The sequence below is a fragment of the Mus pahari genome, chromosome 4 (genome assembly GCF_900095145.1).
Source record: "Mus pahari chromosome 4, PAHARI_EIJ_v1.1, whole genome shotgun sequence".
Classification (NCBI taxonomy): domain Eukaryota; kingdom Metazoa; phylum Chordata; class Mammalia; order Rodentia; family Muridae; genus Mus; species Mus pahari.
This window is the reverse complement of record NC_034593.1, coordinates 59,420,777-59,448,015: the sequence shown is the minus strand read 5'-3', so window position 1 is coordinate 59,448,015 and position 27,239 is coordinate 59,420,777. Positions and strand designations below refer to the sequence as shown.

At 37.3% G+C, this 27,239-nt stretch overlaps 1 protein-coding gene across 1 annotated transcript in view; it reads right to left on the bottom strand.

The window, feature by feature from the left end:
- Rsrc1 (arginine and serine rich coiled-coil 1) overlaps window positions 1-27,239 on the bottom strand; it is a 300,961-nt gene that overhangs the window by 57,894 nt on the left and 215,828 nt on the right. Inside the window, exon 7 of the mRNA XM_029538027.1 lies at window positions 20,914-20,965. Within this exon, the coding sequence (XP_029393887.1) occupies window positions 20,914-20,965 (52 nt within the window). The remainder of the gene's footprint in view (window positions 1-20,913; window positions 20,966-27,239) is intronic.

Below are 27,239 nucleotides of genomic sequence, written 5' to 3'. Positions count from 1 at the left end.
TTTCCCAATCTGTTGGTGGCCTTTTTGTCTTGTTGACAGTGTCTTTTGCCTTACAGAAGCTTTGCAATTTTATGAGGTCTCATTTGTCAATTCTTGATTTTACAGTACAAGCCATTGGTGTTCTGTTGAGAATTTTTTTCCCTGTGCCCACATCTTCGAGGTTTTCCCCACTTTCTCCTCTATCAATTTCAATGCAATGACATCTTCTAACTCACTCTATCCTTTGCTACATTGACACTTTGATCTCATTAAAATAAAGCAGTTACCTAAGGAGAAGTTTGGGAGGGAGATTCTAATTTGGGTGCATCTTAAGATCTTTAAGGTATTGAAAGAAATTACTCATGGCTGTCTTTTCTCATTGTTCTCCTGTGACTATCAGGACTATACTCTGCTGTAAACTAAATGAAAGAGTAAGGACGGTGTGGCAGCCAATTATCTGGTGCTAGTTTCCTTCTTCTTAAATATAAAATCAGGAAGAACAAGAAATAACATTGGTGTACCACCACATGTGCACAGTATGAGTACAACAGAGAGTCTCCAAAAGAGTAAGTACTGGTGCATGCAGATCTTTCTTTTCCTCAGTCCCCACTTTCTGAGGCATGCACACTGATTTATTTCACAAGAAAACAATAATTCCTGTACATACGTCTAGCTTGTAAATGGTGATGACTTCCTATGTTTTTTACTTTTTTAAATCCTTACCAGGACCTCCTTCCATTACACTTACAGAAGATTACACTTTTCCATATGTGAGGAGTTTAACTTCTTTCTCCCCGTATATTTTTCACCTTGCACTGCCTGAGCAGGCCTCTAACTACAGTTAAAGTTACAGTTGTTCAGCTAAACTCTTCCATTAAAAATCCACTTCAAATGGGAACAAATGCGTGAGAGAAGAATGTAGAGGAGGAGAAATGAGCACGGGATATAAGAATGCATACATATGAAAGTGCCACAGCACAGTGTATTGCTTTGAATCTTAACTTGAAAACAAAACAAAATAAAACCAACAAAAAACCAGGTTGTGAAAGTGGAAATCCAGTACTAATGCTGCGAACAGATACGTAAAGAGGGTCTTATTTTATTGGTGAACGTAACCATATTAAAGTTTAAATTAATATAAAAGAAATTCAAATATTTTTATTCTCTTAAAGTTATTGATAACAAATTCTAGGTTAAAAGTCTTTTAAGTTTATTATTCTGAAAGGAAAGAATGACGTCCACAAAAGTCAAAAGATGTATGGCCATATTTAAAGCCACCTTTTCTAAGTTTATACTAAATCCCTTTTAAAATATATACTTGAAAAAATTACCCACTCAACACCATAAAGTCGTCCCTAAATCTAATGGCACATAAATGCATTTCATCAGAAATGAAATTCTTCAATGACTGTTAAAATGAGAATCAAAAAATTATTATAATCTAGTTGTCTGGCTTGCAGTGAGCATTAATCAGAAGTCATAATAAATCCACATGCTTCCTCAGACAACACATTAGTCAAACCATTTTCTATGATGACGACATTGACTAATGGGCTCTGAGTTGGAAGGGTCAATCATAAACTCATCAAATGCTTCATTTAATTTCTTAATTTGGACAAACACAATTTGTTTATGGGAAAGATATCAGGTGTTCGTGAGTGAATAATGGCTCTGAAACCAAACTCCATTAATCAGCTCCTGATTACAAATGACTTAGAGATTGTTTATTCTAATTTCATTCATTTGGATCAACAAAGAAAACATGAGCAAATGAAACCATTTGGAAAAAATGGCACACTTATTTCCCCATATTTAATAAGGCAATGATAAATATTCTTTCAGTAACTATATCAAAAGAACTTTATTACTTACATTGATACTACCATTTTTTAGAAGCCATTGTTAATTCATAGGATTTGTAAAGATATCAGGTGAGAAAATATAAAATACAAAATATTATTACAAAAGGTTTAAAGGTGGAAATTCTTTGTTCATTATTTACACTTATTGTTTGTTTGGTTTTTTTTTTTTTTTTGAGCTCTTGTTTCTTAAGGCAGAGGCAGACAATCCTTCCTTCTTCTGTACTTTTGAAAAGAAACACTTTGCACTTAGTATAGCAGCTGATAAAGTCAAGCTTAAAAACTAGATTAGCATCAAGGTACTGTGCACCTTATACTCATCTGCACAACTGTCTCATACTGTAAGCCCCAAAGAGGCAAGAACAATATCCAAAGAACTGCAACTAGTCCACTGTCTGGAATGGACCCTAGCACAATTATTTTTCTTCAAATAAATTCTATCGGAAAGCATGCTATCCTGTAAAATTCTAAGTAAATAATGAAAATGATAGCAAATTTGGAGTGCTACATATTATTTGAAAACTTATGTAAGAAAAAAGCAAATTTCACTAAAATTGCTCAAGAGACCTGCTCTCCCTCCACTTTTCTATTGACACTAAGCAGCAATAGGGAAACTGCTGAGCTATTTACCAGTAACTACTGCTGTATCCCAGCAATCATCAGTGGTTATGCTGTATATGCTAGACACATTTTCCCAGTCTGCTGTGTGTATTCTTCCATGCAGAACTCCATAGACAAAACATCAAACAGAATACCTTGACCTTGAGCTGTTGTTTTCATTGGGTAATTAGAAGACACTGAAGGGAGTTCACTGTGAGGTACAGGTTAAATGGATCTACTTTATAGTACTTGGTGGCCTTTGTGACTGTGCTCAGAAGGTTCAACTGTTAGAGTACCGTAGGTACCTTAGGTACTTCTTACAATGACCTAAAATTTCTTTCTTCCTTTGCTGTGCCAGCCTAAAAAAGGTAAAGGCTCCAACTGTTTCAAAGGCCAGGCAGGAATCTTAATTGAAATTAAGTTGGATCTTAAACTATCTAAGTATTTTGGATAGCCAGGTAATAGAAATATATTCAATAATCCTTAGATCAAAGAGCAACTCTTAGCTCTTAAGTTTTAATATTTAAAGATACATTCTATATTATTATAGTTACCAATGACAGTGACAATGGGTGAAACAATTAAAAAAATGGGATTTGTCATTTGAAAGACTTGAGAATTTGTGCTGCACAGAAGTAGGTAAAAGTATTAACCTTGACAGGACTTTCAAAGAATATTCTCGCCTTCCTATAGGACTATTATCTAACAGAATTATAAATTTTACACAGTAGAAATATGCCAAGGAGTGGTATAGCTGGGTCATCAGTAGAACTATTTCCAATTTTCTGATTGAACCTCCAGACTGATTTCCAGAGTGGTTGTACAAGCTTGCAATCCCACCAGCAATGGAGGAGTGTTCCTCTTTCTTTACATCCTCACTAGCATCTGCTGTCACCTGAATTTTTGATCTTAGCCATTCTGAATGGTGTGAGGTGGAATCTCAGAGTCATTTTGATTTACAAATGACTCTGATGGCTAAGGACTCTGAATATTTTTTAAGCCCTCTCAGCCATGGTAGATTCCTCTATTGAGAATTCTGTTTAGCTCTGTATCCCCTCCCCCCCTTTTTTTGAGGTTAACTTCTTGAGTTTTTTTTTTATGTATTTTGGATATTGGACATCTAAAAAATGTAGGGTTAGTGAAGATTTTTTTTCCCAACCGTAGGTTGCTGATTTGCCCTATTGACAGTTTCCTTTACCTTACAGAAGTTTATCAGTTTCATGAGGTCCCATTTATCAATTGTTGAGCCATTAGCATTCTGTTCAGGAAATTTTCCCTGTGCCCATGAGTTTGAGGCTCTTCCCCACTTTCTCTTCTATTAGATTCAGTGTCTCTGGTTTTCTGTGGAGGTCCTTGATCCACTTGGACTTGAGCTTGGTGCAAGGTGATTAATATGGATTTATTTTCATTTTTCTACTGCAGACTACGCAAGGACACGTGCTCCACTATGTTCATAGCAGCCTTATTTGTAATAGCCAGATACTAGAAACACCCAGATGTTCCTCAACTGAAGAATGGATACAGAAAATGTGTTTCATTTATACAACGAAATACTACTTAGCTATTAAAAATGAGGAAATCATGAAATTGCAGGCAAATGGAACTAGAAAATATCCTGAGTGAGGTAACAGACCCAAAAGGACATGCATGGTATGTACTCACTGATAGGGGATATTATTAAAAAATACAGAGTATCTAGGATATAACTCACAGACCGTAAGAAGTTTAACAAGCAAGAAGGCCCAAGTGAGGATGCTTCGATCTCACTTAGAAGGGGGAACAATATCATCATGGAAGGCAATGGGAGGGAGGGAGCGACCTGGGTGGGAGGAGAGAGTAAGAGGGGAAAAGAACAGGATCAGGTATGGGGCGGGGAGGGGGGGGGAGGAGAGGAGCCCAGAGGGCCACATATGGAAATATATGGACTCTGGTGGTGGGATGTGGTGGGGATCCTTAGAAAGTCCCAGAGACCAGGGAGGTGAGAGATTCTCAGGACTCAATGGGGGTGACCTTAGCCAAAGTGCCAAACATTGGGAAGAGGGAACATGAGAGTCCAACTCCAGCAGATTGACAGGGCCTCAAATGGAGGGACAGGGTTACCAACCCACAGTCAAAATTTCTCACCCAGAATTGTTCCTGTCTAAAGGAACTGCAGGGACAAAAATGGAGAAGAGACTGAAGGAAAAGCAGTCCAGTGACTGGCCTAACTTGGGATCCATCTCATGGTGGGGGTTGGGGGGTGGACAAGGTCTAGCATGGCTGTACTCTGAGAGGTCCTACCAACAGCTGACTGAGACAGTTGCAGACACTTATACCTAACCATTGGACTGAAGTTGGGGACCTCTATGGTTAAATTAGGGGAAAGATTTAAGAAGCTGAAGGGGAGGGTGATCCCATAGGAATACCAGCAGTCTCAACTAACCTGGACCCATGGGAGTTCCCAGAGACTGCGCCACCAACCAGGCAGAATACAGGAACTGGTCCAACCCCCCCCCCCCCAAGCCCCATCCCCTTGCACACATATCGCAGAGGACGGCCTGCTCTGGCCTCAGTGGGAGAAGATGTGCCTAAGCCTGGAGAGACTTAAGGCCCCAGAGAAGGGGATGCCTGGTGGGTGCAGTATGGGGCGGAGTACCCTCTCACAGTCAAGGGGGATGAGGAGTGGAGTGAGCAACTGTGGAAGAGAGGCCAGGAGGGGGAAAGTGGCTGGAATGTAAATAAATAAAATAATTAAAAAAAAATAGGAAGATATAAAGCTCAGCCTGGTGTGGCAAAACCCTTTAATCTCAGCACTTAGGAGGCAGTACCAGAAAGATCTCTGAGTCTGAGGCCAGCCTGACCTTCAAAGTTAGTCCATGGACAGCCAGCACCATATACAGAAACCTGTCTTGAAAAACCAAAGAGAGGAGTTGGGGCAGGAGAGAGATTTATTTTTAAAAAGAAATATTTGATTGTATTCTTACATGCAAATGTTCTTTGATTTAGTCAACAAGGTTCTGTTAAGTTCCACTTACATTTCAAGGTCTCTTTGCATTTTCACAATAATGACAATACACAAATAGGATTTTTTTTTTTTTAAACAATTCTAGACTGGGCAGAGGTGGTGCATGCCTTTAATCCCAGCACTCGGGAGGCAGAGGCTGGTGGATTTCTGAGTTCGAGGCCAGCCTGGTCTATAGAGCGAGTTCCAGGACAGCCAGAGCTACACAGAGAAACCCTGTCTCGAAAAACCAAACCAACCAACCAAACAAATAAATAAAATTCTACAATGTTAAGGGCCTTATCAAAATCTCAGAATTACCATCTTCTTATTAAAACCAATGGTTATTTAAGCTTTAATTAACAAATTTAATAGTAGGAATGAATCATATGGAATAATTTAGAACCAACAGCAAATGTCTACATGGAGCCAGATGTGGTGGTACACACTTGAAATCTCAGCGCTCAGAAGGCTACGGAAGAGCACTGCCAACCTCGCCAGCTTGGCTTTAACGGCTTACATGAAACTACTGTCACAGGGAGAATTAACTGCAGTTTGTCTAGCTTAACATACTCTTTTACAAAGGTGTCAGAATTTAAGACATATAGCATTTAATTAGAAAGTATTAAAAGTAAACTTATCTTAAAATTCAAAACTGAAATTACTTTTTATAAGCAAAAGTGCTATATAATTGGCATACTAACAAAAACCTTTCTGAAAATAGGCATATGTAAAGCTTGATGATCAGATAACATTTGTTTCAAGTTGACTTCAAGCAGGCATGGCTAACTCTTTGTCACTGTGGCAACTCTGTCATCTACATAGCCCTAGAATCACATAATCAAGCTTTGCATGCATGCACACCCACACACACCAGAGCAGACAAAACCCCAAAACCTATGAAAAAAATCCTATGTTTTATATAAATTTATGGCTTTTGTCAGGCCACATTTATAGCTGTTCTGGTGTGAGGTGGACATACTAGCTCACTGAATTAAATATTATTAGTGGACTGTAAAAGAGGAAAGAAAAGCTGTTTTGTGTGCCTTTGCATATATAAATTTTTCAAAGTCTAGTGACGTCTGCATTTCCTATGTATACATGACGTCCATGTTAGGAAGTCTGGAAACTGTGGGTCTGGATTACCCAAGCGGAGCTTCCCTTCTCATGCTAGAGAGGAAGAATGAGGAGTAAGCACAGAGGTCCTTCCCAGACTTGCATCGCCCTCCACTTTCCTACTATCACTTTTTACCTGTTTCTATGAGAACCTATATAGCTATAAATTCTAAATTAAAAAGTAGTCCTATAGGAAGGAAAAAAAAAAACCTCTCAGTAATTTAAATATACAATGGGTTGCCCTATAGAGAGAGAAGTTGTACTATGAATTCCCTCTGATATCACAACCAAAGAAAATACCCAATCCATTGGCATACTGCGGGAGACAACTGTTTTCCCTGTATTCCCTGAATAGTAAGCATCCATTGCTGAAGCTTTCCATAATGAAGACAGTCTAGGACCACTTATATGAATGCAGGAATGTAAACAGGAGTGTTAAAGAGATGCAGCTTACAACAGTACTCTAAACAACAAACACTAATAGCGAAGAAATTATTATATGCATTCATATGTTTCATATAAAAATGAAATCCATAACTACTTTTTAAATTTTTAAAAGACTTACTCATTTTTATTTTTTGTATGAGTGTTTCCTCTGCATGTATGTATATTGACTATGGGTATGCCTTCTGCCTGGCTGGGCCAGAAGAGTATATCAGATGTGGCACTGGAGTTAGAAAACGTCATGAGCTAACACATAGGTTTTGGGAACCAAACTGTGGGCCCTCTGTAAAGCAAGTGGTCCTAAACACTGAGCCAATTCTTTTGCTTCCAAATTACTCTAAATTCCAGATCAGGATTTAACTTCAGTGGTCTGTCAGTAGCATTTACATATGCTACCAGTAATTTACTCATCTACTGAGTATCAGTAAACCAAGGATTCTATTGTTTAAGTTATTGTGAACAAGGGTTGGAGAGATGGCTCAGTGGTTAAGAGCACTGGCTGCTCTTCTAGAGGTCCTGAGTTCAATTGCTAGTAATCACATGGTGGCTCATAACCATCTGTAATGGGATCTAATGCCCTCTTCTGGTGTGTCTGAGGACAGCTAAAGTGTACCCATATAAATAAAATAAATCTTGGAAAAAAAGTTATCGTGGACTAGAAACTGACATATCTTAGAGGGAACCAGGCACAGAAATGTCTGTAACAGTATATTTATATTGCTAAGTACAAGATATGATAAATATAATGTGTAATATTTACTTAATCATTATGATATTGCTTAATTATACACAATATATTATATATCAATATACAGGGTCAATATCATATAATCATCATATAATATAAAATTATAGAAATATACATATTGTTATATAATATATAGAGGTAAAACAAAATTTTACAGAGTAGGATGAGGCAATATATAAAAGTAAGTATATCATATTCAAGAGGTGCTACTCCTAAAAGTAAAAGACTTTAACAAGTAATATGAAATACATAAGTATGGGAAAAATCCATATAATTTCAAAAGATACAGCAATTCTCATTTAAAAGAAAAGGCATTTAAGAAAATACAACATTTATTTGTGATAAAATACTGAAGCAAAATGGAAACAGAAAAACATCTGAAACAAACAAACAAAAATCACTGAGAAATAGTAGTTCACATCACAACGGTGAAAGATTGAATGTCTCTGTGGAAAATACAATTAAATATCCAAGGTATTAATGTCTGAATTTACAAAATGTTTGGATACAAATTCATGTTAACAATATGTATATAATACTTTACCTAACACATACTGATTTAGGGTTTTTTGGTTTTTTACATTTATTTTGTGTAACTACAGTAACACAAAGCACATTAGAGGTGGCTACTTGAGATTAAGGAAGAGAAAACTGACTTCCAAAGGAGTAAAGGGCCTTTCTGGAGAACGTGTTCTCGTAGGTTGGAGTTACACCATTGTACACATTTGTCAAGTTCCATCAGGGAAGATTTATCACATTCAGAACAAACCTTTCCTATAATGCATAACCAGAGCACAGTCAGAAAGGAAGACAGGGCACATAGAATGCTTTAAGTCTACCAATTCTGCTACTCAGAGACCACAAACACTATCAGCTTCCTATGCACCATCAATATAAATACTCTTTTTTTTCCTTCCCTTCCCCTCCCCCACATTTATTTATTTATTTTATGTATGTAAGTCACTGCAGCTGTCATCTGACACACCAGAAGAGGGCATCAGATCTATTACATTACAGATGGTTGTGAGCTTCCATATGCTTGCTGGGAATTGAACTCAGGACCTCTAGAAGACCAGTCAGTGCTCTTAACCACTGAGCCATCCCTCCAGCCCCCCAATACTGACTCTTGCTTAATACTAAAAGAGAATAAAGTTACATGTTTAGTTCACGACTTTTTCTTTAAATTCTAAAATATATATAAACTATATTAATATTTCTATAGTGGTCAGACAAATAGCACACACTATAGTTTTCCTAGTTAGGAGAGAACAAAGTTCTGAGTATGCAATGTTTGTCATAAATTCTACAAACATCAATAAAACTTAGTGCTCTTAATAACTAAATGTTATGTACTTTCTAATTATCTGCAATAACATTTTAAAAACTATAAAAATAGAACAAAATCTTAACTTTGTTGGATTACAGAACAGGAGAGGAGAGGGAGGGAAAATGATGTCAACAAAGTACTCAGAAAAATTCTAAAAAATATATACAGAATTAATGCTAAGAGCATGAATAATGTATCACCTGAGAGAGACGGAGGGCTCTTTGTTGCCTTCAACTTTTCCTAAATTTAGGGAAAGATGTTGTACAACACCAAAAGGATGCTCTATTTAAACAGTTTTATGATGATGGTGGTGGTGGTGGGTTTAAAAAAAAAAAAAAAAGACTAAACTGTAATGAGTGATCCTATTTGTTCCACCAGAATAAAATCATACAATCCACGTATGTGGTCTTTACAGCCACATCTGTCACGAGCCATTCTTATATCATGAAATGCAAACTGCTGAGGACTTGTTTACTAGATGAGACAGGAAAGTATTCATCATTTTATCTTTCTTTCAAAAGAAAATTTCTTTCATTCTTTTTTTTTTTTCTATGGATGAGAGGTGACAGTTCTTATCAACATGCACTTAGGATTTCTAAGCTCTTTACAATCTAGTTTTAGTATCATTTCATTGATAAAGAAAAAACCAAAATTAGAAAAATTACATTAAACAAAAAAGAAAAGTAGATTTTCATTCATTATTTTCTTAAAACCCAAATACTTTGTTTCAACATAGGTATAGGTACACATAGGAACCATTCTAAAAATACTTAAAACATAGGAAAAATGTAAATTAAATAATGACAATATAGAAAATTCTCAATAAATGCACCCATTATTTTCAAGACTTTATGGATCAAATTTTCATTAAACACTTTATAAAATAATTTGATATTCCCCTCCAAAGCTCTGCTATACTACAATAAAACTTTTACTTAATGTAAAATATTCAGAATAATAAAAGTTTTATTTATTTATTTATTTTACTCATCTAAAATCCTCATGATCACTTTGGTGAACTTTTTTTACACAATGTTATTTTACTTTTAAGAAGAAAAAGAAGACCTATAGTTCTACTTAAAAGAAAAGACTGACTATTGATACACAATTTTTAATGATTTAAAATGCAAAGATATTGAAAGGTAATCAATTCTAAGAAACTACTTATACAACTCCACATTAAATTATCCCACATAAATTATTTGGGATGATTCTAAACCCACTAAAAATGATCTGCACATTTGCACACATTTGATGTATAAACAGCCATCAAAATCTTACACACTTGTCAGTCTTTCAGTAATGAAGTCAGGGAAAATAAATTCACAGACACCCAAGTGAATTGGCACTGTAAGTGACAGAAGCCCTTCTAAATCCTCTGTTTACACTGGGGATTAGTGAAGTAGATTTTGAGTTGCACACAGAACAGTCTATGGTCAAGGGAACCTGCTCCCTGTCAGCCTCAGGGCATAAGGACAAAGCCTGGTCCTGGTAGGAAGTGACCCATAAACATATTCCTACCCAGGATTTATACAAAGCCAGTCTGCCTCACAGAAACTCCATATGACCATTAACTGGCCTGCAAGGCCTGCCAGGAGGCCTAATTACAGGTCTACAGAGCCCAATAACAAAAGCTGAAGGGCTTTAGCCTAGGGATGATCTGCTTTCTACTGACTTGATAGAGTCCATATAGAGGATCCCAAAGAAAGAGCTTTAGCTTTAAAACTCTCCCCAGAGATCGAGCATTGTACTCGAATCTAGAAGGCCCACATGCAACATACTTCAGCTTGGCTTAAGCATACCACCCTCTCAAAATTAACATTCAACTACTGTCTGCTTAACATCTGCTCAAACATGGCAAGTTGCTCTGATACTGTTAGACTCTCACTGATAGCTTTCTTCTTACTAAATACGATTAGACAGAAATAACAGCTATTCCAGTATATATATGCAATAAATGCTAAAATAAATAACATATCTTTTAAAAACAAGTTACTTAATGATTTCCCTTAGAAAACAATAGGTTTATCTTTTTGGAGTAACAAAAGACAAACATCAGATCCATTGTTGTTAACAAACATAACATTATCAATTTGATTTTGCATTAAAGCTATATTTAACTTTATGTAGAATATTGAACCTGGCAAAAATTATACTTGATGAAAGTTTTAACAAATGCCTAAGTAAACTAAACTGTTTGATGTTTCACTTAATGTTTTTTATTATTGGCAATATCTAGCAGTTCAAGCCTGAGGAAGACATGTAACTCAGCTTCTCTTCAGTAACTTCATAAAGTCATTCAGATGATCTCATAGAGAACAGCTGGTGAATTTCCTAGCTAAGATTTCTATAATGCTGAGTTTTGTATAGGTTAGGAATGCTAAAGACTTTATTACAGTAATTTATTTTGGTTTCCTAACATCTCAGGAAGTTCACATTGTTATTTTCATTTTATGAATGAACAACTAGCATTCAGCAGGCATTAGCAATGTCGCTATAGGTTTTTCTGCAGCCAAAAGTCTCCTAGCTACAGAACTAAACACCACGCTATAATGCTTTGCACACTGAATTGCTGCCACTTACTGGAACAGTGTGGACCAGATTGCAGTATTTTATAGGTATTAACTTAAATTCCTTAACAAGTAAAGGCTATAACATAGAATGACTTGCCCAAGCGCAAGTTATGTTAATGATTGAACCAGCTACAATCTAGTCTACTAGGATGCCCCAAAAGAGACAACACAGAGAAAAAAAAAAATCTACAAACTATTGATATGAAGTCTGAGTGAACTTTTTTGTCATTTGCTCTGCATGAGAATAGGGGAGTGTCCTAACATCAAACCTTTGTCAAAACAAATCATCCTATTTCAGGGTCATCACCTATGGAGCGAGTTTCTCTGTTGGCTTTGAAATGGTAAAGCAGAGTAGATTTTTATGGTCCCAGAGGTAATAACCTTATCAATTATCTTCATTTGTAATTCTTGGAATCATAAGTATTTAATGCTAGACTGAAATGAAGTGCTGGAACCCTTAAGATCACAGTCTTTGTGAAGGGAAGGATGAGGACTGGCTTCAGAGCACCTAAAGGGAACTGAGGAACGCAGATCTCAATCTAATATGCTGCAGAGGAAGTGAGCCATTTATGGTATATTGCTAAGCAAGACTAATCATGTGGATTATAATTTGTACATACATGCAAATAACCTGTGTTTAACATTTAACCCACTTCCATATCTGGAGGGGTCACTGAAATGCATGCACCAGATTTAGAACAGGAAACTAATGACTGTTTATTAACCTAGGCTTTTCAAAGTTATACAGTTAGATACTATGAATGTTCTACATAGTTAAGGAAAAATTGCTATTTCACAAGTTGAACTTTAATTCTTCTGCATTATCAAGCAAAAACACTTCAGAATCTAAGGCAAATCTGAAGCTAGAACTTATTGTAATGCAAGTCAAAGAAAATAAAACGTGCCTTTGGTAACATTCTCTGTTACTCTTCTTCCTGACCACCAATGCTCAAGCATCGAGACTGCAGGGAGTAAAAGCTCAAAAGTCAGAAATCATTACATTTGTTTCCTAATTCTGTTACTATTCAGATATGCGAGTTTCCATACTTGTGAAATGGAGCTGATTACTTCACTATTTACTGATAAGTCATGGAATAAGGGATTTATGAAAGTACTTTGAAAACTATAGATACAATTCAAAGAGTCATAAACATTATTCAGATGAAGTATTATTACAAATAGATTCTAAGGTAAGTTGCTCTATCAAACATGAAATAAAAGAATTTTCTACTTTTCTTCATGACATTGGAAGTATAATTTAAGATCAATATAATAATAATTTAAGAACCAATAGATACAGTAGAAGTAAAGCTATTAACTAAGCTGAGCATGGTAGCTTACAGTGGTAATACCAGTACCCACGGGGCTGAGGGAGGAAAGCCATAGTTATGTGAAAAGACCCAGAAGGGGAGGGGAAAAATCAGGTGTGGGAGGAGACAGGAGAGATGTACAGAGGGTCAGGAAATTGAACAGGGGTGTATAGCAATGGCGGATAGGGAACTGGGGATAGTCAACAGAAAGTCCCAGACACCAGGAAAGCAAGCTGGCAAGAGGCTCCCAGGAACCAACGGGGATGACATTAGCTGAAATACCCAACCAAGGGGAGAGAGAACCTATAGAGACCATATCCAGAGGTTAGGCATGGCCCCCAGTTGAGGGATGGGGCTACTCACCCATCTCAAAATTTTAACCCAGAATTGCTCCTATGTAAAGGAAATACAGGGACAAAGGGTGGAGCAGAGATAGAAGGAAAGGCCACCCAGAGACTGACCCACCTGGGGATCTATCCCATATGCAGACACCAAACTCAGACACTATTGCAGATGATAAGAAGTGCTTGCTCCCTATAGGTGAAACAACAATATGAACTAATCAGTACCCCCAGAGCTCGTGTCTCTAGCTGCATATATAGCAGAAGATGGCCTAGTCAGCCATCGTTGTGAAGAGAGGCCCCTTGGTCTTGCAAACTTTATATGCCCCATACAGGGGAATGCCAGGGCCAAGAAGTGGGAGTGGGTGGGCAGGGGAGCAGGATGGGGGGAGGGTATAGGGGACATTCGGGATAACATTTGAAATGTAAATGAAGAAAATATCTAATAAAATAAGTTAAAAAAAAAAAGAAGAAGTGCTTGCTGGGAGTAGTGTGATATAGCTGTGTCCTGAGAGGCTCTCCTAGAGCCTTACCTATACAGAGGTGGATGCTGTTGCAGCCAACCATCGAACTGAGCCTGGGGACCCCCAATGGAAGAGTTAGGGGAAGGACTGAAGGGGTTTGTGAACCCATAGGAAGAACAATATTACCCAACCAGTCCCCTAGAGTTCCCAGGGACTAAACCACCAACCAAAGAGTACACATGGAAGGACCCATGGCTCCAGCTGCATATGTAGCAGAAGATGGCCTTGTCTGGCATCAATGGGAGAGGCCCTTGGTTCTGTGAATGCTTGATGTATGAGCAGAGGTACGCTAGGGCGATGAGGTGTGAGTTTTTGGGTAGGTGGGTGAGCATACTCATAGAAGTAGGGGGAGGGGGAGATGGATAGGGGTTTTCGAAATATAAATAAACAAAATAACCAATAAAAACTGAGAAAGGAAATTAAAGAGGTATGGAAGCCAATTATATTCCTCCTCATACTGGGGAAAAACAATTGTCTTTTGGAGAATTCTTTAGGCTCATGAAAATATTAGTATAAAATGAGTTGCTTTTTTGGGGGGGGGGAATAAACAGATAATACTGGAATGATGCTATCAAATCAAATAGTAGAAGCAAGAGTGACAAAGACAAGTGCTTAGGTAAACTTATCTTCCTTCCTCCTTTTTTGATAATCAGACTACTTTGTAATTTTCTGTTATGTATTAACTTAAAGTTTATATTTATAAAGTCATATATCATAGTCATCTCAAAAATTTTGGAATGTCACAAAATTCATCCTTTAGTTACAATCAGTATTTGAATATTTTTGAAACTTTTAAGAGTGCTCCTTAGGTGAGCATACAAAGTTAACAGGCAATAGGGAAATTCATGCACACATATCATTGTAACTTGACTACAATCATTCCCTGGCGCCATTCTCCCCCATGGCTCCCCAGTCTCCCCAGGGCTGATTCCTGTCCCTAAGACAGTCTTTGACATCCTTTTTTCATTCTTTCCATCCCCCTCAAAATAACCTTTCTAGTTTTATGATCTACACACATATATGTGCAGATACACACATATGTAATTTTATGTTCTGTATATAACATGGTATTTTGCTGAATCTGCTTATTTCACTTAATATTCCTAGTTCTACCCATTTCCTTGTAAATGTCATTGCACTTTTTTCTAGCTGATTAAAATTCCTCTGTCTGTCTGTCTGTCTGTCTGTCTGTCTGCATATCTTCTTTTTCTGTTCATCTGATGGACATCTAGGCTGGGACCATTTCTGACTATCAAGAATTATGCAGTATTGAATACAGAAGTAAAGGTTTGTCTGTGGTACTCACCTGAAGTCTTTCTGGTATATAGCCTGGGTCATATGTATGTCTATTCCTAGTTTCTTGAATAGCTTCTATTCTAATTTCCACAGCATACAAATATATCAAGTTTTAAATTTTCAGATCATTAGTTTCTCCACAAATGACTTATGTATTAGATAGAGAAAAAATAACCTACTAGGGAAAGGAAATAGAAGAAAACAAAACAAAACATGAGCAAAAAGTTCTAAGGCAAACAGAACATAGACAAGGAATGCAAGGAATAATTATAGTTTACAGTTATGAATTTTAAGAAATGATTCTTTTAGAGTCTGTTGGACTCTTGGCACATACCCAAATGACTCTATATTGTACCACAGAGACACCTGTGCAATTATGTTCACTGCTGATTTATTCATAATTGCCAAAAATTTCAAATAGTCTACATGTGCATCAATGAGTGGATCATGAAAAAATGGAGTACATTTACAAAATGAAATAATACTTGGCTGTTAAAAGAAACAAAATCATAAACTTTAAAAGTATTTGGATGGAGGTAGAAGAAAGTCATGAGTAAGATATTCCAGACACAAATACGTGGATGTCAACTTCTAAGTTTTCCATAAGCATGCTATAATCCATGTAACCACATAGGCTGGGTAACGAGTAAGGGATTAAGGAGAAGGGAAGGATCCCAATGGAGGGGGAGAGACTGGAACAGGAGGATAAAATTGAGAGACAGAGAGGGAGAGAGAAGGGGGTATGGAGGAGTAGGGAGAGTGACAATTAAAAATGAGGGTCATTTGAGGGATAATAGAGAAACCTACTACAGTGGAAGCTGCTTGAAATATATCCATATATGAAATAAATACAAATGGAATCATCAAATAACAGGGGGAAGAAATCCCCAACTACCCATCTGTTGCTATCAAGTAAATCTTCCAGTGCCAGAAATGGGTTACATCTAATTGAGTTGTTGGTTAAATGAGCCCTCATGGAAACCCCCAATAAACTCAGGTGACTGCCAAGACTAATGGTTGCTTTACACAAATTAATGGGAAGCCCTTCTGTTGAGGAGACCATCTACACATCTCAGTGAACACAGAGAACTGGTGCTGGTGTCTAACTAGAGTCTTCATCCTTACTAAGTGATGATATCAAAGGAGCTACAAACTCTTTGATCTACAATGGTGACCTGTCTGTAAGATACACTGGTACAATAGCGGTTCAAAGTCTATTGGAGTAACCAACAAATATCTGGTTGGATTTAAGACCAACTCTATGAGATAGAACTTATACCTGGCACTGCTGGGGTGGCTAAAAACCTGACTAGGTAGGCCATAGGAGAGAAAACAAATACTATTGTTCTGCTAAATAGAGCAATAACATCAAACCTAATGACATGGTATAGTGCAGAGGCTTGCTCAGTCATCATCAGAGAAACTTCCTTCTATAGGAGATAGGAAGTAATACAGAAACCAAAAACTGGACAATGTGAATATGAATATATATAAAATCTTCACTAAACCCTCTTCTCATGCAAAAAGACATCCTTAGTCATCAGGGAAGTGTAAATCACCCTGAGATTCCACCTCACACCAGTCAGAATAGCTAAGATCAAAGACTCAGGTGACAGCAGAAGCTGGTGAGGATGAGGAGAAAGAAGAACACTCCTCCATTGCTGGTGGGATTGCAAGCTGGTACAACCACTCTGGAAATCAGTTTGGTGGTTCCTTAGAAAATTGGGCATAGTACTACCTGAGGATCTAGCTATAGCACTCCTGGGTAAATACCCAGAAGATGCTCCAACATATATTAAGGACACATGCTCCACTATGTTCATAGCAGCCATATTTATAATAGCCAGAAGCCGGAAAGAACCCAGATGTCCCTCAACAGAGGAATGGATACAGAAAATGTGGTACATTTGCACAATGGAGTACTACTCAGCTATTAAAAAACAAAGAATTTATGAATTTCTTAGGTAAATGGAAAGATCTGGAGGATATCATCCTGAGTGAGGTAACCCAATCACAAAAGAACACACATGATATGCACTCACTGATAAGTGGATATTAGCCCAGAAGCTCAGAATACCCAAGATACAATTCATAAACCACATGAAACTCAAGAAGACCAAAGTGTGGTACTTCTTAGAAGGGGGAACAAAATACCCATGGAAGGAGTTACAGAGACAAAGTGTAGAGCAGAGACTGAAGGAATGACCATCCAGAGACTGCCTCACCTAGGGATCCCTCCCATATACAATCTCCAAATCCAGACACTATTGTGGATGCCAACAAGTGCTTGCTGACAGGAGCCTGATATAGCTATCTTCTGAGAGGTTCTGCCAGTGCCTGACAAATACAGAAGTGGATGCTTACAGCCATCCATTGGACTAAGAACAGGGTCCCCAATGAAGGAGCTAGAGAAAGGACACAAGGAGCTGAAGGGATTAGCAGCCCCATAGGAGGAACATCAATATGAACTAACCAGTATTCCTAGAGCTTCCTGGGACTAAACCACCAATCAAAGAAAACACATGGTGGGACTCATGGCTCCAGCTGCCTATGTAGCAGAGAATGGCCTAGTTGGTCATCAATGGGAGAAGAGGCTCTTGGTCCTGTGAAGACTCTATGCCACAGGGTAGGGGAATGCCAGGGCCAGGAAGCAGGAGTGGGTGGGTTGATGAGCAGGGGTAGGGGTAGGGGATGGGAGGTTTTCAAAGGGGAGTCAAGGAAAGGGGATAACATTTGAAATGTGGATGAAGAAAATATCTAATAAAAAAAAAGAAAGAAAGAAATGCCATGAGGAGCTCACTATATCAGAGATGAACTAAATAGAAGGTTCAATCAGAAAGTTATTGGTGTGGGTGGAAAGAGAGCCAGAGCTCCGAGACAGGCAAGCATCTCCTTTGGGGCAGTGAAGCATTGGTCAGTGTTTTTCCAAATCTCTCCATCAAACTATATGACAAAATCTCTTCATTCTTCCTTAAAAATTGCTAAACAGTTTTAGAGTATTCTAAATCATCTGTTAATAGAGAAATGTGTATCTGTGTGGTCATTACTCTGTGAATGTCAGAAGATGTATACACCAGCACTCATTATATGCATACATGGCAATATTATGGTGATTCTTTTTAATATATATATAATTAAAATATGATAATTAATTGTATGTGGTCTAAAGCCAAACCATTTAGGTAAAATTGTTATAAAGCAAATCAAATTAATGTAGCTTGATTTTCCTCAAAAAAAAAAAAAAAAAAAGAGCAGTTGGAAATGCAAGGAAATAAGGTTTCAGATACAACTGAACTGCTGTGCATATGAACTCAGAGACTATAGTAGGATGCACAGGGCCTCCACAGATTTAGGCCAGATGGGATCTCAGCCTTGAGAGGGGACGTGGACACAAATCTCTATCCTCAAACCCAGAAGCTGTCTCCAAGTGTCATCTGTTTGCAAAGAAAAAATAGTTCTCTTCAAAGGAGTCCCACTGGGTATACAAAGCTCAGGCCCCGTGTCCAGACATAGATGGTCAACACAAAATTAACTCAATGGGATTTTTGGAGTGCTGTTTCTGTTTTGGTTTATATCATAATAACTTGTTTTGTTTTGTTTTATCCTTACCTTGGTATTTTGTCTGATATGTAATGATTGTGGATATTGTGATATATGAGTTTTTCATGCTTTATCTTTGTGTTCAATTTTTTGTTCATTTTAAACTTAGCTTGCTAGGTTTTTCTTGTTTTCTAGAAAGAAAGGAGAGAAAGAGAGAGGAAGGAAGGAAGGAAGGGAGGGAGGGAGGAAGGGAGAGAAAGAGGGAGAGAAAGGGGGAGGGGGGACAAGGAGATGGGGAAGATGTGAGGGGAGATAAGGAAGAGGAAAGTTGAAAGTGTACAAAAAATTTTTCAAACACTATAAATTGTGTGGATCCACTGGACAGAATCTTAAGAGTCATAAGCAGATATAAAACTGTTTGTGTACTGAGAGACATTCAATACTTTTTAGCAAAGCAATGGCATTATAAAATTGTGCCTGAGAAATGATCATGCAGTGTTTCTTGCCACACGAAAAGATGCTCTCTAGTAACTACAATGGAGTAGGATTAGGCACTTCCTATATTTGTTGTCACAATAGTCCTGCAAGACAGTCACTCATTGATGATGGATTGATGACACAAAATATCTTCAACCTTAAGACTTACAAACAGCTAACTGAAATGGTACTAAACTTTAATTGTTACAATAGGAAACCATTTGTATATTGCTGATGAGAATACAAACTGACTTGTCTACTATGGAAAATTGTTGAGATTTAAAAGAATTGAAGAACTGTCAAATGGCCACACAATTATCCCTTAGAAAAGCACTCTCAGGATCTAAAAGCAGGTGTTCAAATTAGTCCATGTGTACTTACAACAACATTATTCAATAATAAAATTTCTATCACTAAATGAAGATATAAGCAAGTTGTTCACACACATTATCTAACCATAAAAAGAAATGAATAATGAGGTATTACAACATGGATGTATATACTTTCAAAATACCACATGACAAATATAAAAACCCATATGTTCTATATTACTCTATTCATATAAAGTCTCAGTGACAGAGGCAGATGGATGGTTGTCAGAAACAAGGAAAATGAGAAGAAATTACTCAGAGGTAAGAGGTTGTCTTAACTGGGGTAATTTAAAGTTCTTCCAATGCCTTTCTTCTTTGTATATTTATTGATAATAAAAATTTTACCTCTGGAATTCATTATGGGAACAGAGAAGCAGAATTATGACAATGTGCCTTCTTATTCCATCCCATCCTGTTATCTATTTTCCCTCTGAGGAAATAAGATATCCTTAAAGGTAATACTAGGCATTTTTCAAAGAAATACATAACATTATATCATTACATACCAATCTATTCACAGTACTAGCATGAAAAAAAAGTAGCCTGATAAAAAAGCGGTAATGAAAAGTAGTAATTCTATATATACACTACAATCTCAAAACCACATTTCTATAGTAATTGATAATAGTAAATAGCTAATACAAAAGATCCTTAATTCAGTGTGCACATATGTGTTTTCTCATAAATATAATAACCAACATTGGATAGTCTACAATTATCTTTCAATCCTTAGTTTGTCAAACTGTAATACATAAACTCTTAGTAACCCTTTAAAAGGTTAACAATTTATGTATATTTCAGGAGGATACTAAGACAAATTATCAATATGGAAAAAACACAGCATGGATATTTAGATATATAAAGAGGCAAATAAATGTCTTTGTGAAGCTGTCCCACTGGAAAATTAAACATGGCATATTAAGACTAGATGGCAACAGAACTTATAGTCCAATCAACTAAACTAGTTTATTGTAATTAGAGGAATTTTAAATATTATGGGCCTAATTTTCACCAAAACAATGAAAACCTGAATCAAATGTATCCTACACAAAATTTAAATAAAAACAGGCCACAGTCTTAAATAAGAATAGCAATATTATAAAATGTCCAGAGAAAAATGTCAGAAAAATCATGATCTAGAGTTAAAGAATTCTTTCCACTACATTGTAACTACAATCCATAAAAGATAAGATCAAATGGATTTCTTAACAAATTAATCAGTAAAATTAATACCCGTTTTATCTATAAACATGTAAAGAATGACCTTTTAGAACCTTTATATGTCAACTATAAGTAAGTAACATATACCTAAACATATGACCTAGATTTTATTAATATGTGAGAGTTTATAAAAAAAATTGACTCATATGTAAGCATGTAGACTAGATGGACATTTTTATTTCATAGAAGTTAATTTTTAAAACTTACCAGCAGCTTCAAGGACCAATTGTAGTCTGGCTTTGGCCTGCTCAGCTGGAGGCTAAAAATGAACCACAAAAGGTATTTACAGGTCAGTTTTAACAAATAGAATTTTTAAAATTAAAGTCCTACTAGGTATAAAAACTTAGAAAGCCTTATCACTATCACTGATACTATCCATCTAAATAATTCTGTCAGGGCAATAGTTCACAACCTAATAGTCAAGTTATCATTTATTAATCAAATCCAAGAATGATGAAGCTCTTTGGTTACAACCTAACTGCATCATTCAGCAATAACACAAATTACTATAAGCCTAATAATAAGGTATAAATGACTTATTTAAACACAGATTCTGAAACTATATTATTTCCTTACATATAGAAACATTTAAATGACCCATCTGAATTGAAATAAAGTATCAATTTAAGTCTTGTATGTCTAGGAAGTCAGACTCTAAAATTAAGTATTTTCTGACCCAGGACCTGACAGTTTTAATGCAAAATTCTACAAGACCTTCAAAGAAGTGCTAATACCAATACACCTCAAACTCGTCCTAAAAATGGAACAGAAGGAACACTATTTAAACCATTCTATGAAGCCACAGTTACTCTGATAACTAAACCACACAAAGACCCAACAAAGAAAGAGAACTCCAGACCAATTTTGTGTATTAATATTGATATAAAAATATTCAATAAAATTATCACACACCAAATCCAAGAACACATCAAAGCCATCATTCACCATGACTAAGTAGGTTTCATCCCAGGGATGCAGGAATGGTTCAATATTCGGAAATCTATCAACATAATCCACTACATAAACAAACACAAAGAAAAAAGTCACATGATCATCTTATTAGATACTGAAAAAGCCTTTGACAAAATAGGTCCAAGTCAGTATACTTCAATTCCACTTAGAAGGAGGAACAAAATAATCATGAGAGGCAGAGGGATTGAGTGATCTAGGTGGGAGAGGGGAGGAGGGGGAAAGGAGGCAGGATCAGGTATGGGGCAAGACAGGAGAGAAGCCCAGAGGGCCAGGAGAGTGAATGAAATATGCAGCTTCTGTAGGGGGACCCTCTAGAGAGTCTCTGAGAGGCCCTACTAGCAGCTGACTAATGTGAGGAACTCCAGGAGTCAATGAGGGTGACCTTAGCCAAAATGTCCAACAGTTGGGAGAGGAAACCTAGAGATCACCTCTAGTAGATAGATAGGGCCATAAGTGGAGTAACTGGGTTATCAACCAGCAGTAAAATTTTCTGACCCAGAAATGTTCCTGTCTAAAGGAAATGCAGAGCCCAGAATGGAGCAGAGACTGAAGGAAAGGCTGACCAGTGAGCGGCCCAACTTGGGATTGATCCCATGGATGGGTAGCAAACTCTGGCAATATTACCAATGCCATGTTGGGCTTATGGACAGGAGCCTAGCAGGGCTGTCCTCTGAGAGGCCCTACTAGCAGCTGACTGAGACACTTGCAGACACTTGCAGCCAACCATTAGACTGAGGATGGGGACCCCTATGGAAGAGTTAGGGGTAGGATTGAAGCAGCTGAAGGGGATGGTAACCCCATGGGAAAACCAACAGTGTCAACTAACCCAGACCCCTGGGAGCTCCCAGAGACCAAGACATGAATCAAAGAGTATATATGGGCATATCAGAGGCACCCTGCGCATACATAGCAGAGGACTGCCCTGTCTGGCCTCAGTTGGAGAGGATGTACCTAATCCTGTAGAGACTTGAGGCCCCAGGAAAAGAAGATGGGCACAGGATCAGAGGCAAAGGGGAGGGGGACTGGGATGAAGAAGTGTGGGAATGGGGACCAAAAGGTGGAGCAGCATCTGGAATGTAAATAAATAAAATAATTATTTAAAAAGAGAAAAAAATAACTTGGAAAAACAATACTTGTAAGTGGAATCCAAAGAACACATCAAAAGATAATCTATCATGATCAAGTAGACCTCATTTGAGAGATATGGGGATGATTTGGTATAGAGTAGCCGACTATATATATATATATATATATATATATATATATATATATATACATATATATATAATCATCAGATGTAGAAAAGGGCTGTGACAAAATTCAACAATTATTCATGAAAAAAGTCCTGGAGATAGGGATATAAGAACATATATCAGAATAATAAAGACTAGTACATAGCCAACATCAACTTAATGAAGAAACTCAAAGCAATTCCACAAAAATCAGGAACAAGACAGGGTTGCCCACTCACCCTACCTATTCAATACAGGACTTGAAGTCTTCACTGGAACAATAAAACAACAGAAGGAGATCAAAGGGATACAAATTGGAAAGGAAGAAGCTGAATTATCTTTCTCTGCAGATGATATGACAATATATATAAGTGACCCCAAAAACTCTACCAGGGATAAACACTTTCAGCAAAGTGGCTGGATACAAAATTAACTAAAAAAAGAAAAAAATTAGTAGCTTTCCTATATAGAAACGATAAAATGGCTGAGAAAGAATTTAAGGAAACAACACCTTTCACAACAGCCAGGAAGAATAAAAGATATTTTGGTGTAACTCTAACCATGCAAGTAAAAGACCTGTATGACAAGAACTTCAAATCTTTGAGGAAAGAAACTGAAGAAGATATCAGAAGACAAAAAGATCTCTCATGTTCATAGATCTATGTTAACATGTAGGGTTAGCATAGTAAAAATGGCCATCATACCAAAAGCAGTCTATACATTTTAATGTAATCTCCATCAAAATTTCAACACAATTCTTCACAGATCTTGAAAGGACAATTCTCAACTTCAGAGGGAAAAAAAAATATCCAGTACAGCTGCTAATCACAATCCTGAGCCCATTTTCAATTTCAAGCTGTACTACAGAACTAGAGTAATGGAATCACATGGTATTGGAATAAAAACATACACACTGATCAAGAAAATCTAATTGAACACTCAGACCTAAATCCACATATGTATGGACACCTGATTTTTGATAAGGATGACAGAAATACACACTGGGAAAAAAGGCCACATTTTTAACAAATGGTGCTGGTCAAACTGGATGCCTGAATGTAGAAGAACGCAAATAGATCCATACCTAGCGCTCTCCACAAAACTCAGCTCCAATAGCTCAGAGACCACAACATAAAACCTGATAGAAGAGAAAGTGGAGAATAACCTTGAACTCATTAGCAAGGAGGATGTCCTAAAGGAAAAACTGATGGCATAGGATCTAAGAACAACAACTATAAATAAACAGGAAGCCATACAACGGAAACCTCTGTAAGGAAAGGACACTGTCAATAAGACAAAAGGTAGCCTATACAATGGGAACTCCATACCCAATAGAGAGATAATATCTAAAATACATTAAAAAACAAAAAAAACAAAAACCCTCCACATCAACAAGCCAAATTACCCAATTTAAAAATGAGGTACAGATCTGAACAAAGAAGTCTCCATAGAAAACCTCAAATGGCTCAGAAATACTTAAAACAATGCTCAACATCCATAACTATCAGGGAAATGCAAATCAAAACGGCTTGGAGATTCCATCTTACACCTGTCAGGATGGCTCAGAACAACAAAACAAGGGACAGCTCAGCTCCTGCTAGAGAGGATATGAGCAAGGGAAAAATACTCTTCCACTGCTAGTGGGAGAGCAAACTTATACAGCTACTATGGACATCAATATAGTGGTTTCTCTGAAAATTGGGACTTAATCTACCTCAGACCCAGATACACCACTCTTAATCATATGACCAAGGACACTCCATTCTAAAATGACACTTGCTCAACTATGTTCATGGCAGCTTTATTCATAATAGCCAGGAACTGGAAACAACATGTCACTCAAAGAAAGTTTGGTTACTTTACATAATCAAGTTACACAATTTAACTCAGCTGTCAAAAAAAAAAAAAAAATGACACCATGAAATCTGTAGGTAAATGGATGATGAAACTAGAACAAATCATCCCAAGTGAGGTAACCCAGACCCAGCAAGACAAATAGGGTGTGTATTCCCTTATTGTGGACATTAGCCATTTACATAAATGATAACCAACTACAATCTGAAGACCTAGAGAGGTTAGGCATAGAGGAAGTGACATGGGAAAAAACATGGATCTCCTAAAGAGGGGGAAATACAATAGATTTTAGAATGCACTGGGGGCAGGTGGGGACAGGAACAAGGTGATCAAGTGGGGAGGATAAAGGAGATAGATTTGATAGAGAAAATGTGGGGAAAGACAGATGGAACTGGGGGGCATTTAAGGGATGATATGGGAACCTCAAGCATTGGAAACTTCCTCAAATATAGAAAGGTGATCCTAAATCATGTCTCTTAATTGTGGGATATATGAAGTCCCATCTGGCCATTTCTTATCATCAACTGAGACTTCCAGTAGCTGGACTGGGTAACATTGAATTGAGTTGTTGGCCAAATTTCCATGGAAATCTCCAACAACCTAGGTTGTTGCTAAGAAAATGGGGATGTCAGAAAACTGACTGAACATAGAGCCTTTCTTCCTATATTCTAGTATCTTTGGAAGATACTCTGTAGGATACCAAAGGAAAAATGGAAGCACCAGCCGAGCCACAAACTGACTTACAATCTGTCCTTCATGTAAGATGCTAAAACAACGATGGTATAAAACTTGTGGGAGCAGCTAACTAACATCAGATACCACTCCATGAGATGGAATCATACCCAATACTGCTTTGGTGATCAGGAACCTGAGATTAGATAACCCAGAGACCTCAGGAAAAACCAAACACCCACGGTCAAAAAAAAAAAAAAAATCCGTAAGAGGACTCCTAATGATATTCAGCTATAGTCATAGATCTGTGCCTTATTCAGTCATCATCAGAGAAGCTTCCTCCTGCAGTTGACAGGAACAGATGCAGAAACCCACAGTCCGACATTACACAGAGTCCTTTGAACACATAGTTCTAAATGGGATGTCTTCATTAGATTCCTCTCCTCAGAGCTCAGAGAATCCCATGGAAAAGGAGGTTGAAAGAATGTAAGATTCAGGAGAGATAGGAGAACATAGGAAGAACAAGCCCCTCCAAATCAGTTATTCAAAGCTCACATAAACGCACAGAGACTGAAGCAGAAAGCATAGGGCCTACACAGGACTGCACCAGGTTCTCTATGTTATATACCACAGCTTTCAGGTAATCACTTTTATTGGACTTCTGTGTATGTGAATGAGCGGGTCTCTGATTTCTGAGTCTGCTCTTGGAATTCTACCTTCTATTTGGTTTTCTTGTCCAGCCTCAATTGATGACTTTGGCAAATTCTTTCTATATTTTATTTTGTGTAGAACTTTTTTGTATATGTTTCCACTGGGACTGGGCCTCAAAAGTCTTAATTTTGATAATTGGGGGTCTGGTTGTTTGTTTTGTTTATTTATTTTGAAATGGTCTCCGTCTCTTGCAAAGAGGTTTTGATGAGTGGTAAGGATCACTCATATGAAAAATAAATATTTAGAATGTAGTTTGGGATTGTGCAGTTACTAAAGTATTGGTTACAGAGTCTCCTCTAAGACTTCACTAGCACTGTGTACTTGGCTAGGTTTCATTACCATGATTTCCTTCTTATTGGTAATTTCCCTCTTATGTCAAATTAGAGAGTTGTTCAATTGCTACCAATGTGTGAGTGACACTCTTGCACTCTATGGCTACTGACCCATGCTGCTTTGATGTGGTTTGTTGGTATCATGATGGGAGAACTGCTGGCTGCTTCTCTCCTTTGGAAACTTCTTTTTGAGATGGGGGTCCCTCTATGGTATTTAGGATTCCTTGTGGTTTGTAAGTTGAAGTGGTAATCATGGCTTAGCCTCTCCAGTAGACAGAACTACAGGAATCTAAGAACATACCTCACTGTTGGCTTTTAGGACATGACACTGTATGATTTTAAAAATAACTTTCAGGTAGGTATAAAGATCACGTAGGTTAAAAGTGACTCCTCTGAATAGTCCAGAACTGTAGCCTAACACTCACAGCAGCTCTTGGAACACAGAAGGTACTTTAAATAAACAATTTATTAAATACATCAATTTTCTTTTTCACTGCAGAGATATAAGTAATGAATGAACCAAAGTTGAATGTTATCTATATAATACATCTAACAACAAAGTTCTTACATTCCTTAACTCGGTTTATAGTTTATATGCTTGAGTTAGCTGTGCCTACATATGCCAGGTCTCTCTATCTCTGGCATCTTCCCGAACTTCTACTAGTTAATATGTCATTTTGAGAGTCTCTGTCCTTCTCTGCTTCTCTCTCTCTCTCTCTCTCTCTCTCTCTCTCTCTCTCTCTCTCTCTCTCTCTCTCTG